General features: G+C 39.8%; 1 protein-coding gene across 1 annotated transcript in view; it reads left to right on the forward strand.

Annotated features, from left to right (window-relative positions):
* Positions 1-15,915, forward strand: part of LOC140356404 (protein unc-13 homolog A-like) — a 28,999-nt gene that overhangs the window by 9,578 nt on the left and 3,506 nt on the right. The window contains exons 10-36 of the mRNA XM_072441303.1: positions 111-1,175; positions 3,358-3,460; positions 4,335-4,378; positions 5,804-5,882; positions 6,022-6,027; positions 6,112-6,186; positions 6,275-6,494; positions 7,076-7,303; positions 7,375-7,516; positions 7,599-7,768; positions 8,285-8,400; positions 8,473-8,636; positions 8,751-8,904; positions 9,135-9,203; positions 9,337-9,426; positions 9,619-9,753; positions 9,836-9,963; positions 10,450-10,535; positions 10,620-10,746; positions 10,822-10,918; positions 12,185-12,328; positions 12,405-12,482; positions 13,456-13,533; positions 13,614-13,702; positions 13,782-13,925; positions 14,005-14,128; positions 14,987-15,043. Coding sequence (XP_072297404.1) covers positions 111-1,175; positions 3,358-3,460; positions 4,335-4,378; positions 5,804-5,882; positions 6,022-6,027; positions 6,112-6,186; positions 6,275-6,494; positions 7,076-7,303; positions 7,375-7,516; positions 7,599-7,768; positions 8,285-8,400; positions 8,473-8,636; positions 8,751-8,904; positions 9,135-9,203; positions 9,337-9,426; positions 9,619-9,753; positions 9,836-9,963; positions 10,450-10,535; positions 10,620-10,746; positions 10,822-10,918; positions 12,185-12,328; positions 12,405-12,482; positions 13,456-13,533; positions 13,614-13,702; positions 13,782-13,925; positions 14,005-14,128; positions 14,987-15,043 — 4,012 coding nt within the window. The remainder of the gene's footprint in view (positions 1-110; positions 1,176-3,357; positions 3,461-4,334; positions 4,379-5,803; positions 5,883-6,021; positions 6,028-6,111; positions 6,187-6,274; positions 6,495-7,075; positions 7,304-7,374; positions 7,517-7,598; positions 7,769-8,284; positions 8,401-8,472; positions 8,637-8,750; positions 8,905-9,134; positions 9,204-9,336; positions 9,427-9,618; positions 9,754-9,835; positions 9,964-10,449; positions 10,536-10,619; positions 10,747-10,821; positions 10,919-12,184; positions 12,329-12,404; positions 12,483-13,455; positions 13,534-13,613; positions 13,703-13,781; positions 13,926-14,004; positions 14,129-14,986; positions 15,044-15,915) is intronic.

A 15,915-nucleotide genomic window follows, 5' to 3' on the forward strand; every position in this document is an offset into this window, starting at 1 on the left:
TCATTCCTAATTTTCATAGTTCCCAACTCTGCCCTGAAGACCCTGAATAGATTAAACAATGAATATCCATAGTTTTTTTTCTTCATTAATTGTCTTATTTTTGTCTGCAGTCCAACGGGGAGCTATGCCTCCTCTGCAGAGCTCAGCCGCTGCAGCAGTCAGCTGAGTGAGGAGGACTATGGCGGCGAGTACGTTGAGAGAGACCCCTACGATGAAAACGACTCTTATCACTCATGCCACTCCTCCGTCAGCTACAGCAAAGGCTCCCCGGACTGGGATGAGACACAGGGCGCGTACAGTGACGAGGGGGGCTACAGCAAAGATGGCGGCGAGGACACTGCTCTATACGAAGAAGAAGAAGGGGAGGTATACGAGGAGGGCGTGTACGAAGATGACGAGATAATGTACGACGATGAGGAGTTGTATAATTTAGATGGCACGCTCAGTGAGGACATGGAGCCTCCGTTCACCCCCACGCCCACGTCAATGGCCCCACCCTCGCTGGACGTACCCAGCACTAGACCACCACTGGAGAAGCAGTCTTCGATCAACCAACAACAGCCACCTACACAGCAACCCAACCAAACATCTAACCAGGCACCTCCTCCTAACATGCCCCCGGCAGCACTGGCAAATCAGGCAGCTACACAACAAGCTCCCAAACAGCCACAAGCGCAGCCACAGCCAGCACCTTCTGCCACCTCCTTCTTCTCCATGGCCAAACCATTTACTTCTGCAGTAACTGGTTTGGCCTCCTCTTTCTTGTCTTCAGTCCCGACAGCTCAACCTACCCAACCACCGCCTCCCGCATCAAATATGACCCAGCAAAAGCCCAGTGCCGCCAGCAATGTCCCGCTGTCCCACCCAGCCACCTTAGGGACCTCACAAGCACCTTCTGCGGCTCTGGGTCAAGACCAAACAATGCACAACGGTCAGCAACCACAGTCCAGCACAGAACACGTAGAAGCCACGCTCACAGAGGAGGAGGAGGCCCTGCAGCTGGAGCAAGAGGCCTGGAAAGAAGAGGAGGCCATGAGGACGGAGGAGGAAGTTAGAACGTCACCTGCACTGACAGAAGAAGCCTCTCCCGTAGAGGAGAGAGAGGAGCAGAGGGAAGACAGCCGGCCTCTAACACCCGTGGAGGAGGAGGAGGAGAAGGAGATACCTACGGAGAAGTATGAGGCTGTCATCTTTAAACTTAAACTTACGTGTATGAGGCTGTCATCTTTAAACTTAAACTTACGTGTATGAGGCTGTCATCTTTAAACTTAAACTTACGTGTATGAGGCTGTCATCTTTAAACTTAAACTTACGTGTATGAGGCTGTCATCTTTAAACTTAAACTTACGTGTATGAGGCTGTCATCTTTAAACTTAAACTTACGTGTATGAGGCTGTCATCTTTAAACTTACGTGTATGAGGCTGTCATCTTTAAACTTAAACTTACGTGTATGAGGCTGTCATCTTTAAACTTACGTGTATGAGGCTGTCATCTTTAAACTTAAACTTACGTGTATGAGGCTGTCATCTTTAAACTTAAACTTACGTGTATGAGGCTGTCATCTTTAAACTTAAACTTACGTGTATGAGGCTGTCATCTTTAAACTTACGTGTATGAGGCTGTCATCTTTAAACTTACGTGTATGAGGCTGTCATCTTTAAACTTAAACTTACGTGTATGAGGCTGTCATCTTTAAACTTACGTGTATGAGGCTGTCATCTTTAAACTTAAACTTACGTGTATGAGGCTGTCATCTTTAAACTTAAACTTACGTGTATGAGGCTGTCATCTTTAAACTTAAACTTACGTGTATGAGGCTGTCATCTTTAAACTTAAACTTACGTGTATGAGGCTGTCATCTTTGAACTTAAACTTACGTGTATGAGGCTGTCATCTTTAAACTTAAACTTACGTGTATGAGGCTGTCATCTTTAAACTTAAACTTACGTGTATGAGGCTGTCATCTTTAAACTTAAACTTACGTGTATGAGGCTGTCATCTTTGAACTTAAACTTACGTGTATGAGGCTGTCATCTTTAAACTTAAACTTACGTGTATGAGGCTGTCATCTTTAAACTTAAACTTACGTGTATGAGGCTGTCATCTTTAAACTTACGTGTATGAGGCTGTCATCTTTAAACTTAAACTTACGTGTATGAGGCTGTCATCTTTAAACTTAAACTTACGTGTATGAGGCTGTCATCTTTAAACTTACGTGTATGAGGCTGTCATCTTTAAACTTACGTGTATGAGGCTGTCATCTTTAAACTTACGTGTATGAGGCTGTCATCTTTAAACTTAAACTTACGTGTATGAGGCTGTCATCTTTAAACTTAAACTTACGTGTATGAGGCTGTCATCTTTAAACTTAAACTTACGTGTATGAGGCTGTCATCTTTGAACTTAAACTTACGTGTATGAGGCTGTCATCTTTAAACTTAAACTTACGTGTATGAGGCTGTCATCTTTAAACTTAAACTTACGTGTATGAGGCTGTCATCTTTGAACTTAAACTTACGTGTATGAGGCTGTCATCTTTGAACTTAAACTTACGTGCATATGACGGGTTAGACTACACGTTCCACTGAAATGCAGTGAACATGATTATATTTAAGATGAAACTAAAACCATTGCCTTGTTTTCCCAGTTTGACAAGTTTGATTAGGTTTGTACTTCCTGGTGTGATGGAAGTAGTGGTAATTCCATAACTGTTACCTAGCAACAATATTATAAACAAGGGCTGAAATCCATATAAGCTGACAAATGTTAATACCCAATAACACTTTATTTTTTGTTAAATTATTGTTTAAACTGTCAGCAAAATGTGTTTACTAAATTGTCCCTGTGGATCATCAGAAAAAGCAACAAAAGCAAGGAACAGAACAAGACCAGAAAGAACAAAAGAAAGAAAGAAAAGACATTTTAAAAAATGAATTATGGCACACAAAGTCCAAAATAAACGTCCCATTTAGTCCAAGGTCGGTCGAATCTCTGACAATTTTCAAATTTAGTACTGCCTGTTATTTTCAACTTTTATTTTGAAGTTATTCGTCACAAACTGCTACTTCACTGATGTAAAATTATGATAAATATTTAATTACCACAGGGACTATCCCACCAAACATGAGAACCTGTCACATGCTCTTTAAGGTGTTAAGGTGTGGCAGATATTGTTTGATTTTCTATTCTAAATTAAGACTCTGCCTTTACTTAAACCACATTTTACATCAAGTGAAAGCAAACACAATTCTTACTGAGATGGTAGACATTGTTGAGGTGGCATGTTCGACTTGGTTGTGAAAGTACAGTAGTATAAAATCTGTAAATATGAATGTGCTGTATGTCTTACCTCCCAGCGTTCCTGTTGTTGAAGAACCTAAAGAGCCAGTGGATCCAGCAGTCAGAGCCAAAGATAACTGGTTGAGACTTTACAACAAAGTTTGTAACCAGCTTCGTGAGGTAAATCATCAATCATCACAGTTTCTGGGCTGGTTTACGATTCTCCCATGCAGTGTTACAAAAAAGTTGAGTCTAAGGCTTCAAAAATGTGAGTTGTGTAATTCAAAAGGCAGTAAAAGTATCTGGTAAGTCTTTGAAAAATGCATGCATGGTGCAATATTTATGATCATAGACGGGCACATACAGCGAGTTCTATTTTGATAGTGATTTAGCCGAGTGTTCTAGACACTAGAAAGCTTTCCTAATGCACTTCATATTGTATAATTGATAGTGTTTGGATTTCTCTCCTTCAAGACGCTAGTGTGGTATTTAAAGAGCCACAATTTATCACAGAAAATGTTCAATGTAGGTTTTTAATTGTGCTACACACACATTTTATTCATGTTTATTTGATATCCATTGCCTTTGACTTTTGTTATGTTGAAATTAATCATTTACTTCACTGTTTTTGTATTTATTTTTATGCATATTTATTTTAGTTCACATTTTCATTTGCCACTCCACCTTTCTTTCAGTTTTATGTTTTTGCCCTTGTGACACTCATATGCACTTTGCTCGGGCATCAATGGAGTTTGTTGAAGGGTAAGTACTGTAATTAGAAGCAAAGACAAAGCACACAATAAATATATTAGCATAATTATATGGGCAACCCGTTGCCTAATGATTTTCTTAACTACGGTATTATTAAATAGTTTCTTTTGGGATACACTGAAATACGAATATAGGGAAAAACTATAACTATAAAAAAGCCAAAGTGACATTACATTCCAGGGTCATTAGTAAATAAAAATGATTGAAATTAAAGTGTATAAATGTAAAGTAGTTTTCTCTGAAATAAAGAAGAAAATTAACAAAAAACATTTGCTTTTTGCAGGCGCGAGGGGAGACCTCCAACTCTCTCTGGTTTGGTAAAGGAGGGTAAGTATTAGACGTAATGTAATAACAGAGGAAACAATGTGCTCATTAGTTAACCACTGCACTACTTACAGTAAGAGAGTGGGAAGTCTCTGGAAAGGCATAACTTACTGTGCATTCAGAAAGTATTCACTTTTCCACATTTTGTTTTACAGCTTTATTCCAAACTGGATTAAATTTATTATTTACCTTACAATTCAACAAACAATACGGTTGTTATAATTCTTTGCAAATGTATTAAATATAAAAAAATGATAAATATGTATACAAAATTAGTTTCCTCCGCCGGGCGGCAGGGCGCTCCCTTAGAGATAGGGTGAGGAGCTCAGTCACACGGGAGGAGCTCACAGTAGAGCCGCTGCTCCTCCACATCGAGAGGAACCAGCTGAGGTGGCTCGGGCATCTGTTCCCCACCGGGAAGAGGCCCCGGGAAGACCCAGGACACGCTGGAGGAACTATGTCTCTCGGCTGGCCTGGGAACGCCTCGGGATCCCCCCGGAGGAACTGGAACTGAAGAAGTGTCTGGGGAGAGGGAAGTCTGGGAGTCCCTGCTTAGACTGATGCCTCGTGATTTGGCCCCGGATAAGCGGAAGAAGATGGATGGATGGATGGACAGCTGCTTGGAGTTTGCACCTGCAGTATTTTTAGACAATGAGAAATAAAAATCTCTGATGAAATGATTTGGCTTAAATAGCAAGCTTCAAGGTTGTAAATACTTAGGTACATGTGCTTGTACAAAATGCTAAGAATTCAAACAACCGTCTTTCACATTGTCACTATGGGGTATTGTTTGTAGAAGTTTGAGGCAAATAATGAAAAAGCATGAATACTTCTCAGATGCACTGTAAGTCAAGTCAAATGTATTTGTAGAGCATGTTTCATGCACTATTCAAAGTGCTTTACAAGGAATTGAAACATTCACACAATTTACACATTTGCAGTAAAATCAATGTATACATTCTACATACATTTACTAATAAATTACCGGTAGACATAAGCAATGCTAAAAATATTAGGCCTCATTTCAAAACGTAGATCAAAACAAGTATAAGGCTGGCCAAAGCAGTTGGCTTCCCTGGGAACTTTCTGCTTGGCTGGTTCTGAATCGGGGACTTTCTTTTATGGCATTTGGCCAGTCTGTATTGAGCGGTGGTGGTTTACAGCCGGAGCAGGTCATTTTGTAGATGAGGAAAGCCTCCAGTAAGGCTGTGTACAGAAAATTGGCTAGGAATAAACCAAGCAATTACTACGATATGAGGAGCATCACTCACTCTGGAAGCTTTGTAAATAAGTTCTCTGGCAGACGCCCTTGAGAATGCTCTGAGACATGTATAAATGGATAAGGCTGCACATCAGATGAATTTGAACTACAGTAACGTGATTACATTAGATTAGCCACAGTTACAGTTTTGGTGTTTGTCTCTTTAGAATGGGTGGTGCGCTCTACAGCATTGACAGCATGCCCGACCTTCGCAAAAGGAAAGCTATTCCACTTGTCCGGGATCTGGTGAGAAACACACATCCCACATAAACACTCATAGTTAACCTACATATAGATTTGAAACATCATTGTGCTCATATTGTATTTGTGTGACTAATGCCAATTCATTTTCTTTCCCTGGATCACTTCTTCATGACCACACCAGGCCATGGTAAGAGCTCCTACAGTGTGCAGCCATATCATTGTTTAATGCCATTGTTTACCATCTAAAATCCATTTGCAATGTTTGGTTCAGTCTTTGGTTCAGAACTCCCGTAAAGCAGGCATCACTTCAGCCATGGCCTCCACCACGCTGGGCAATGAAGATCTGGTGAGTTTTCCATTAAAAAAAAAAAAAAAAAACATCTCCAGATATTTTGGAAATAGCAATGTGTTTTTGTTTTTTACTACATTTGCAGAAGAGCCATGTTTATAAGAAAACTCTACAGGCTCTTATCTATCCCATCTCCTCCACAACGCCACACAACTTTGAAGTGTGGACCGCCACCACTCCAACTTATTGCTACGAATGTGAGGGTCTCCTGTGGGGTATCGCTCGCCAGGGCATGCGCTGCTCCGAGTGTGGTGTTAAATGCCACGACAAGTGTCAGGATCTGCTCAATGCAGACTGTCTGCAGAGTAAGATTTAAGATTTTTGTATCATATCCATGTCAACTTCCTCATATAGCTTTCAAATAGCTCTCATATGGCTCTCATATAGGAAGTACTGGTACATCAAGCATTTGCAGCAATGCCACGGAAGAATAGAGCTCTTCGAAAAACACTTAAATATTCAGGCCGCACAGAGGAATTATAATAAAAAGCCTTTATTTAAATGTCCAAGCCAACATCTTTCATCAGCACATTTTTATAACATTTTGAATAAATGAACAGATATATTGCCAACTGTCCTTCTACAAACATGTAAACCTGCGGGCACTATCCCCTTCTATGACATGCTATTATTCTTGTCCTATATCGTCTCTCACTTTCTCCTCCCTCTTCCACTTCCATTCATCTCCTGAGTAATGTACTGTCATACTCCCGCCTCTCTCCACTCTGGTCTTTGCATTCAGCCGGCTTTGTCTAACTCTCCTCCACAATGGAAGACTTTGATCCCATACAGATTTTAGAGTCAATCCATCATTCACTGATTTCCTGCTTCTAAAGAGTCTTAAAAGATCGTGTTGCTTAAAAAGATGCTGCATCTGTGTTATTAGGAGCTGCCGAAAAGAGCTCAAAGCATGGAGCAGAGGACCGGACACAAAATATCATCATGGTCCTCAAAGATCGGATGAAGATTCGAGAGAGGAACAAACCTGAGATATTTGAGCTCATTCAGGAAGTGTTTGCTTTGGACAAAACGACACATGCCACACACATGAAGCAAATAAAGCAAAGTGTGCTGGATGGAACATCCAAATGGTCTGCAAAGATCAGTATTACAGGTAAAAGAAAGGCAAAATAGAACCTGTATAGTGAGCGTAAAGTCTAAAGTTGATCAAATTGTGTTTTTTAGTTGCATGTGCCCAGGGCCTGCAGGCAAAAGACAAAACTGGCTCCAGCGACCCATATGTCACTGTCCAAGTTGGGAAGACCAAAAAGAGAACCAAGACCATTTACGGCAACCTTAACCCAGTCTGGGATGAGTTCTTTCACTTGTGAGTACAGGAAATTCTAAAGCTCGATGGCAAACAGTTCAAATGCTTGTCATCCTTAACTCTTGTTGCACGGATGTTGTAGTGAATGCCACAATTCAACTGAACGCATCAAGGTCAGAGTTTGGGATGAGGATGACGACATCAAGTCGCGCGTGAAACAGAGGTTTAAGCGTGAAAGTGATGACTTCCTGGGACAGACCATCATCGAAGTCCGCACCCTGAGTGGAGAGATGGATGTCTGGTACAACCTCGGTGAGTTTGTAGCAAAAGCCAGCAACAATTTAAGGAGAAGTATGATGCTAAATAGACTTTTATGAGTAAAAATACAACAACAACTTTTGCTTACTCAGTGAAGTATTTTGAGTGACTCATGCGTGTTTGAATACTGCGCTTATACTTGTGATCTTTGAACGATTCCGACTGGATCATGCCAGTGTTCAACATACTGTCAACATAAAGCTTTTGTGATTTTACTCACACTGAAGAACCAAAACTGTCTCTTCCAACAAACTGTAATTTTAAACAAAATATTACTCAAGTCTGCATAAAAGTACAATGTCAAATGTTCCTCCAAGAAGTAGAATAAGTTACTCAAATAATTGTAACTGAGTATTACCCACCTCTGCCTGTTTTTAATAGCAAGTTGTTTTTGATCAAGATTGTATTTTACTAAAGGAAAAGCTAAATATGTCTTCTTTAAAGTTGAATAAACATAGATTCCTATTTTCTGTATATTATATTTATATTCTTGTTATTTTTCCCTGACAGATAAAAGAACTGACAAATCTGCTGTGTCTGGAGCTATTCGGATGCACATAAGTGTGGAGATCAAAGGAGAGGAGACGGTTGCACCTTACCATGTCCAGTACACCTGTCTACACGAGGTCAGTCTGGTCATAGTAGATCGCGTTTATTCAGTTTGAAAGGGAACTCTTACATGCTCGTGTTGTCTCCAGCATCTGTTCCAGTACACCACGGAGGAGCAGAACAGTGGTGTGGTGAAAATCCCAGATACCAAAGGAGACGATGCGTGGAAGGTGTATTTTGAAGAGACGGCTCAAGAGCTCGTGGACGAATTTGCCATGAGATATGGAGTAGAGTCAATATACCAGGCTATGACGTGAGACCTTCAAATATCTCCATCCTAATACTTTTACAATGTTCCTCTGGTTCAGACACAAATGATTAATGAAGCAATCTACAAGTCTCCGTTGTGTTTTTTGTCTCATCACAGTCACTTTGCCTGCTTGTCCTCGAAGTACATGTGCCCTGGCGTCCCAGCAGTCATGAGCACACTTCTCGCCAACATTAACGCCTACTACGCCCACACCACACAGTCATCCAACAACGTCTCCGCTTCAGACAGATTCGCTGCCTCCAACTTTGGTGTAAGAACAGTGTTGGTTGTTTGGTTTGTGTGTCATTTAAATGTAAAAACATAGTTTATTTGAACAAGACGTGGTTTGACTAAATTGCCTGTAGCTGTCGATTAAGCCCCTCCTACTCGACTTCTATTGACATAAGTCAGTGACAAGTCTTGCAGTTCAGGTTTACTGTGAAACATTTTGTAACTGTTATGTGTATTATGGATAAAATACTCTCATTTGTGTTTCTGCAGAAGGAGAGGTTTGTTAAATTACTGGATCAGCTGCATAACTCGCTGAGGATTGACCTGTCCATGTACCGGGTAAGCTTTTGTCCCATGTCCATAATTGTCTCTTTATATATTGTGATACAATTTCCACTGCTTGCTTTTTTTTCTAATTTCTGCTTTTTTTTGTTTCTAATTAAACTTAAAATGTCCATGTTTTTACTTTCAGAATAATTTCCCTGCCAGCAGCCCTGAAAGACTGCAGGATCTCAAGTCCACAGTTGATCTGCTCACAAGTATAACATTTTTCAGGATGAAGGTAAATCAGTGAATTGTTATTATTATTCATAAATACTTTTTGATAGCATTTTTAACCAAAGAGAAAAAAACAGTTGCCATTTCTATTACTTCTGTAAAGTAACCTCAGGCACATTTGAAAGACGTATCATTACTTAGTAGAACAAACAGCAGCTCTGAGCATGAAGCATCTTTTGTGTTTGTTCGTGTTTAGGTCCAGGAGTTGCAGAGTCCCCCAAGAGCCAGTCAAGTGGTGAAGGACTGTGTAAAAGCCTGCCTAAACTCCACCTATGAGTACATCTTTAACAACTGCCATGACCTGTACAACAGGGAATACCAAACAGACCCTGTAAGACCATGGGGGCCCTGCTTCTTCTACATACGTATTGTTGAATTGTGCTATATTACTTTGTGGTCTTTTCTCTGCCCAGTCAAAGGCTGTGCCTCCAGATGAACAAGGCCCAAGCGTCAAAAACCTGGACTTCTGGTCTAAACTTATCACTCTCATTGTGTCTATTATTGAAGAGGACAAAAACTCCTACACACCTTGCCTTAACCAGTGCGTATAATCTTGGGGGACATCTCAGTTTCAGTTTTTATGAGCTTTTATGTTGTTGTATATCATGCCTTCAAATAAAATCTAAACTAAAACTAATGTAATGTAATACAAATGAGGGGTATCTATGATGATTATTGATATAATGCAGTTTTTTAAATATAATATAGCACGTTATACTATAAAATGTAATCAACAGGAAAAACGGACGGTTGCCCTCTACTTGGGAGTATGACATCCTCTCATTTTATGACCTGAAAACCACCTATTAATGGCAAATAGAAAAAAGATTATTATATATTATATTTATATGATATTGACGAGGAAAAGTATTTGAATTACTGAGATTCTGTGATTCCCTTGGATGTTGGAGAGCTGTTAAGATGCAGCTTCTATGATTTCATAAGCTGGGCTGGGTCAATAAATAATACACACTATAACTAAATACAGATCTGTGTTTAATACAAGGCTCTATTCTGCCCCCTATAGGTTTCCTCAAGAACTGAATGTGGGCAAGATAAGTGCAGAGGTGATGTGGAACATGTTTGCACAAGACATGAGATACGCCATGGAAGGTAAGTTTGCATAAAAAGGCCATTCTTAAACATGACACTAAATAAAATTAACTTCGAAAATGTGGTTTCGTTGTTCATTTTCAGAGCATGAAAAGCACCGCCTGTGTAAAAGTGCAGATTATATGAACCTGCACTTCAAGGTGAAATGGCTGTATAATGAGTACTGCAAAGAGCTGACCACTTTCCAGAAACATGTGCCTGAATACCCAGCGTGAGTGTCTGTCAGCGATTCTTGAAGAACTTGAACATGTGTGATTCAGATTTACAAACCGACTTGTTTTTGCAGCTGGTTCGAGCCGTTCGTCATCATGTGGCTGGATGAAAATGAGGAAGTATCCAGAGATTTTCTCCATGGAGCCCTGGAGAGGGACAAAAAGGATGGGGTAGGTGTACATATTTTAGTCAAAGCATCAGCGAGTGACTGAAGATTCATCACGATCAGCCTTTTTGGGGCAATCATCTTCTGGGGACTAGCAAGAGCAGGTAGTGAAATGGGACTAAAGTTAGAACTCATTCCTGCTCAACTCAGCAATAAAAGATAGGAGCTTTTGGCCCCCCTACCTGCAGCAATCCCACAGTTCATGCATTTCTCATGCAAATCAGCCGCTCACACCATCCCCCTGACTCAGCGCCTTCCACACTGAGAAGAGAAGCTTGAAGCCCTCAAGGCAATCAATACAGACTCAATACCAGAAGCTGATGCAAAAATGTACAGCAGAGACTCCAATGAACACACAGACTTTCCCTCCACACGCTTCACACTCTTCACACTCCACAGTCGATACAAAGCAGCTGAAGATACTCCCAACTCGTATGTCAGAAATCCTTTGGGTACAATTACCGTTGCACCCGGCAGCCGCTGCTTTCCTGTGTCAGCGGAACAGCACTCCCAGAGACCCAGTCACATTCCATACCACCACTCACTGCTGGGCTAATGCACTGATACTGAGGCCCTGCTCCCATCATAACCCTCTTAATGTGTCCACTGGATTGATCATTTAGACAAACTGATGCCCGTAGAGAGTATAAGAAAAATGGGTTCTATCTCGGAACTACACACAGATCAGGTTTTGTGATACATTTCTTAGATGCAGAGTTGAATTTACATTTAGTTCAGTAACTTTTTGAAGAAATTGTTTTCAGAGACGTTTTCTGGCACCACACATATTTGCTTTACTTTCTTTACTTGAGTCAAAGTTTTGGTTCCTCTGCCCACTGTGAATAAGTCAACAACAGCTTTATGTTGTCAAACTTAAATGATTTATTTCACACTTCTTACCGTGAGATTTGTTTTGTAATGTTTCTGTCGATTCTTTGAAAATACCCAAATCGGTGCACCGTTTAAAAGTTTGTCTGTGCAATTACCTCAACTCATAAATCAGAAATCCCATTTTAAATACAGCTTAAGTCCAAACTGTTACTCAAGTAGTAGTTTCCCAATTACTTTTGACTCTATTTGGACTAAAACTGTCTACATTTACTTGAGTAATATTTTAAAGTACCGTAATGTTGCTTTTACTTGAGTACACATGTCTACTCTACCCAGCTGTGGTTAGATGTTATGTCCAAGCTGGTGTTGTCTCTCTGACTTCAGCTGTTGCCTCGCTCACACTTGTCCCTCTGGTCTTTTGTTTCGTTTCACGCTTCAGTTCCAGGTCACATCCGAGCACGCTCTCTTCTCCTGCTCTGTGGTGGACGTCTTCTCCCAGCTCAACCAAAGCTTTGAGATCATTCGTAAACTTGAGTGTCCTGACCCTCAGATTGTTGGGAACTACATGAAGAGATTTGCAAAAGTAAGAAACCAAACCTATCTTAAAGAGTGTGACATTTTGAATAGTGTCTTATGAAAAATGCCTCTTGTCTTTTAAGACCATCGGTAATGTTCTTCTGTCATACGCTGACATCATCGCCAAGGAGTTTCCAAATCACCTCAAGAAGGAAAAAGTAGTAAGTAACAACATATGCAACCGTGGTACTTAAAAACACGTCAAATCTAAATGAATGTATTTCTTGGTAAACGCCTTAATTAAAGTTACATTTTAAGTCATATTTGATTCAGTCTGATTTATGTGGCAAGGAAAGTTCATTTGTAGAGCACAATTTGTACATAAAGTAATTAAAAGTGCCTTACATAACTGAAAAAATAAGCATTAAAATCACAATTAAAACAGATAAAAACATAAATAATGATTGTAAAATATACTTTAAAAGAGAAGAGTGCAGATAAACTCATTTGAGTCATATACACAGCCAAACAGAGCGGTTTGTGCTTAGATTTGAACATTGTCAGAGTAGAAGCCTGTTGCACATCTTCAGGAAGACTGTTCCAGATTTTAGCTGCATAAAAGTGAAACACAGATTAGCAAGCCGGTCCCTGAGCTCCTCAGAGTCCGAGATGGTTCATATGACACTAACACTAACATGTCCGAGATGTACTTTGGTGCTAGGCCATAGAGAGACTTATGCATGAGCAAAGTTGCTTTAAAGTCCATTCTCTGAACCATGTGTCAGTGTTTCCCAATCTGGGCTACGCAAGCACTTACCACAGGTACTTGTGAAGATTTCAGAACAAAATCGAGAAAATAAATCGTTGGGACTACTACAGTAAACAGATTTTTTATTATTTTATATCACTCTTAATGCGAATAGCTGTGCTCTGGTTGTAGTGTTCCCAAGTGAATTAGGGTGGGCTAATTAACAGAAAGTGCTATAGGCAGTATAGAGGCTGCCATCCCCGAGAGAACAAGACCCTCAAAGGAGAAGTAATTACTGAAAACTCCCTGCTCTGCATCACTGCAAGCTGTGTGCCCAAAAGCAACTAAAAAGTCTGGCTGCTAATCTTGATTGACCACGGTTTAACCCTGAGGCAAACACAGAGCTACGGGGAAAAGAGTAACAATGTTGTTGTTTTCTCCGTTAGCCAAGTATCATCATCAATAACATTCAGCAGCTGCGGGTTCAGTTGGAGAAAATGTTCGAGGCCATGGGAGGCAAGGATGTAAGTTTATACATTTAGACCCCAAAAAAATGCTCTCTCTCTTTTGTGATTGATCTAACTTTAAATGTATCCTGTTTCAGCTCAATCCTGAAGCCAGTGATTTCCTTAAGGATCTACAAAACAAACTCAATAACGTTATGGATGATCTTAGCCACATCTTTTCTGTCAGGTTGGTGCGGTCAGCCCATGTCCGTCCATTAATGATTGACACATTTGTTCTTATGTGTCGTCGATGTGTGGTCCTGCAGTTTCCAGCCGCAGATTACCGACAATGTGAGACAGATGGGGGATATTCTCGCACAGGTCAAAGGCCAAACTGTTCCAGCCAATGGCAGCGTTGTTCAGGAGGCTGACAATGTTCTGCAACCCATCATGGACTTCCTGGACATCAAGTAAGTTGGACCCAGAAACAGTGGTTTACGACACGAAGCTCGGAGCAAAATTTAAAAAGGAAACATCTTTGCGTTTCAGACTGTCGTTGTTTGCAAAGATCTGTGAAAAGACCGTGCTGAAGAGAGTGTTGAAGGAGCTGTGGAAACTGGTGATGAACACGATGGAGAAAATCATTGTGCTTCCAACACTCACAGACCAGACGGTGTGTGAACCGAACGCATTCAGAAAGCTTTTATGTCATTTTTCATTAACTCTTAACATTGACCATGTCGCCGTTGCTTCGTTTCTCTCTTCATTCCCGCTTTAGGTCATAGTAAGTATGGTGCAGGCATATGTGTGTGTGTTTGTGTGTGTGTTTGTGTGTGTATAACATCACTTAGCATGAGGAAACACAGGTCTTTTGTTGTTGTTCAGTGTCCACTCTTTCAGGCAAGTGCACAATAACCCTCTATGTTAAAATGCAAGTAATGTCCAGTGGTCTTGTGGTCTAAATTCCTGTAACATATATCCAATACAACCCCGACAGAAACATTTTTATAATCAATGAAGTGGTTAGCTTAGCCTTATTCTAATAGTTATCTTATATATAACTTAACCCTAACATATTTCACTGCCTCACAATAGGATGTTTTTTCCCACAATGTGATAATCGATTTATTGCACATGTTTTAAAGGTTGTCATCTGTTTTTGAAATCGATACAATTTCAAAAGCAGTGTCCGGATGACAATTTTTGAAACGTTTTCTTACATGGACCACACTGAGGGATTGCTCAGACTTGCACATGATGTTCTGCCTGAAATCCCTTTTTTTTTACAACCAAATACGATTTAGATACAGTATTTCTAAACAGGCAACAATATTGTAGTGCTGTCACAAAATAGTTTAGCAAAATATACCACAAAATACTCTTAGTGATATATCAATGGAGCAGCAACATGTATACTGTTTTACCACATTAGTATCACGGTATTTGAATATTTTAGCACACTTTGGATGAATTTACCTTGCCCCATGCTTAATGTGTGCTTCTGTTTATAAACTCGCTGTCTTCTTAACAGGGAACACAGATGATCTTCAATGCTGCTAAAGATCTGGGCCAGCTCTCTAAACTAAAGGTGATTTTTTTTATTTTTTTTTGTCCAAATACAATATGGACAGCCTCCTAGCCAAGTACTTTTTTGGCCAAATAGAGTTTTTGTCCATTTTTATTCTCCAGATCCTGCTACATCTGTAGGTGTCTTTGCTTTCATCTTGTCAAATCAGAAATATGTTTACAGCCAAAAAAACACCACAAATGGCCCGAGTCACCTTCTGGACTTAGGCCCTTTGTACTCCACAGGCGGTAAATAGACCTTTTCAGTCGGCTGCCAACCGACATTAAAAGTAACACAACAAGAAACACATTTTAGTCACTGTAATAACTGTGTCTTTGCTGTCTTAGAGTAAAATATAAGTATGAATAAGTTATTTTATCTTCAATTTGTCGGTAAAATTGAGTTCAGATGACTTCAACCTTCTGTGCTCACTAAACATTTAATTAGTTAGTTTCACCCTTTTTAATCAAATTTCTATGTTAAAGTTTAGGAAACTAATGCAAATGCAAGGAATGTCATGAGTTATAACTTATGTAAGTATTTTGTTTTTAATTATTATAAACCTAATCTATACTCCAAAATGAATAATAATACTTGTGAATCAGTTTAGATTAAACATCAATACCGAAAGAATCGAAAAGTTTGATTTGATAAAATTTGTCTTAAATTAAAGGTTTGGTATTCTTTTAGACAGTGTCAGTATAGAGTATTATTTATTATAAATCTGTCATGGTATTATAATAGTAACAATCAAATAAATCACAATGTTTCTCCTCCTAATATTTATACAATTGAACTTGACTAGTTTGTGCTCCCATTGATTTATATGATATAAACTTAATGACAGTCAACAGCAGCTCTTCACCAGTGTGACAAAAATCTTCTTTATCTTT

This window comes from Eucyclogobius newberryi, unplaced genomic scaffold, assembly GCF_026437365.1.
Source record: "Eucyclogobius newberryi isolate DKJ021-1_F unplaced genomic scaffold, fEucNew1.0.hap1 SCAF_12, whole genome shotgun sequence".
Lineage (NCBI taxonomy): Eukaryota > Metazoa > Chordata > Actinopteri > Gobiiformes > Gobiidae > Eucyclogobius > Eucyclogobius newberryi.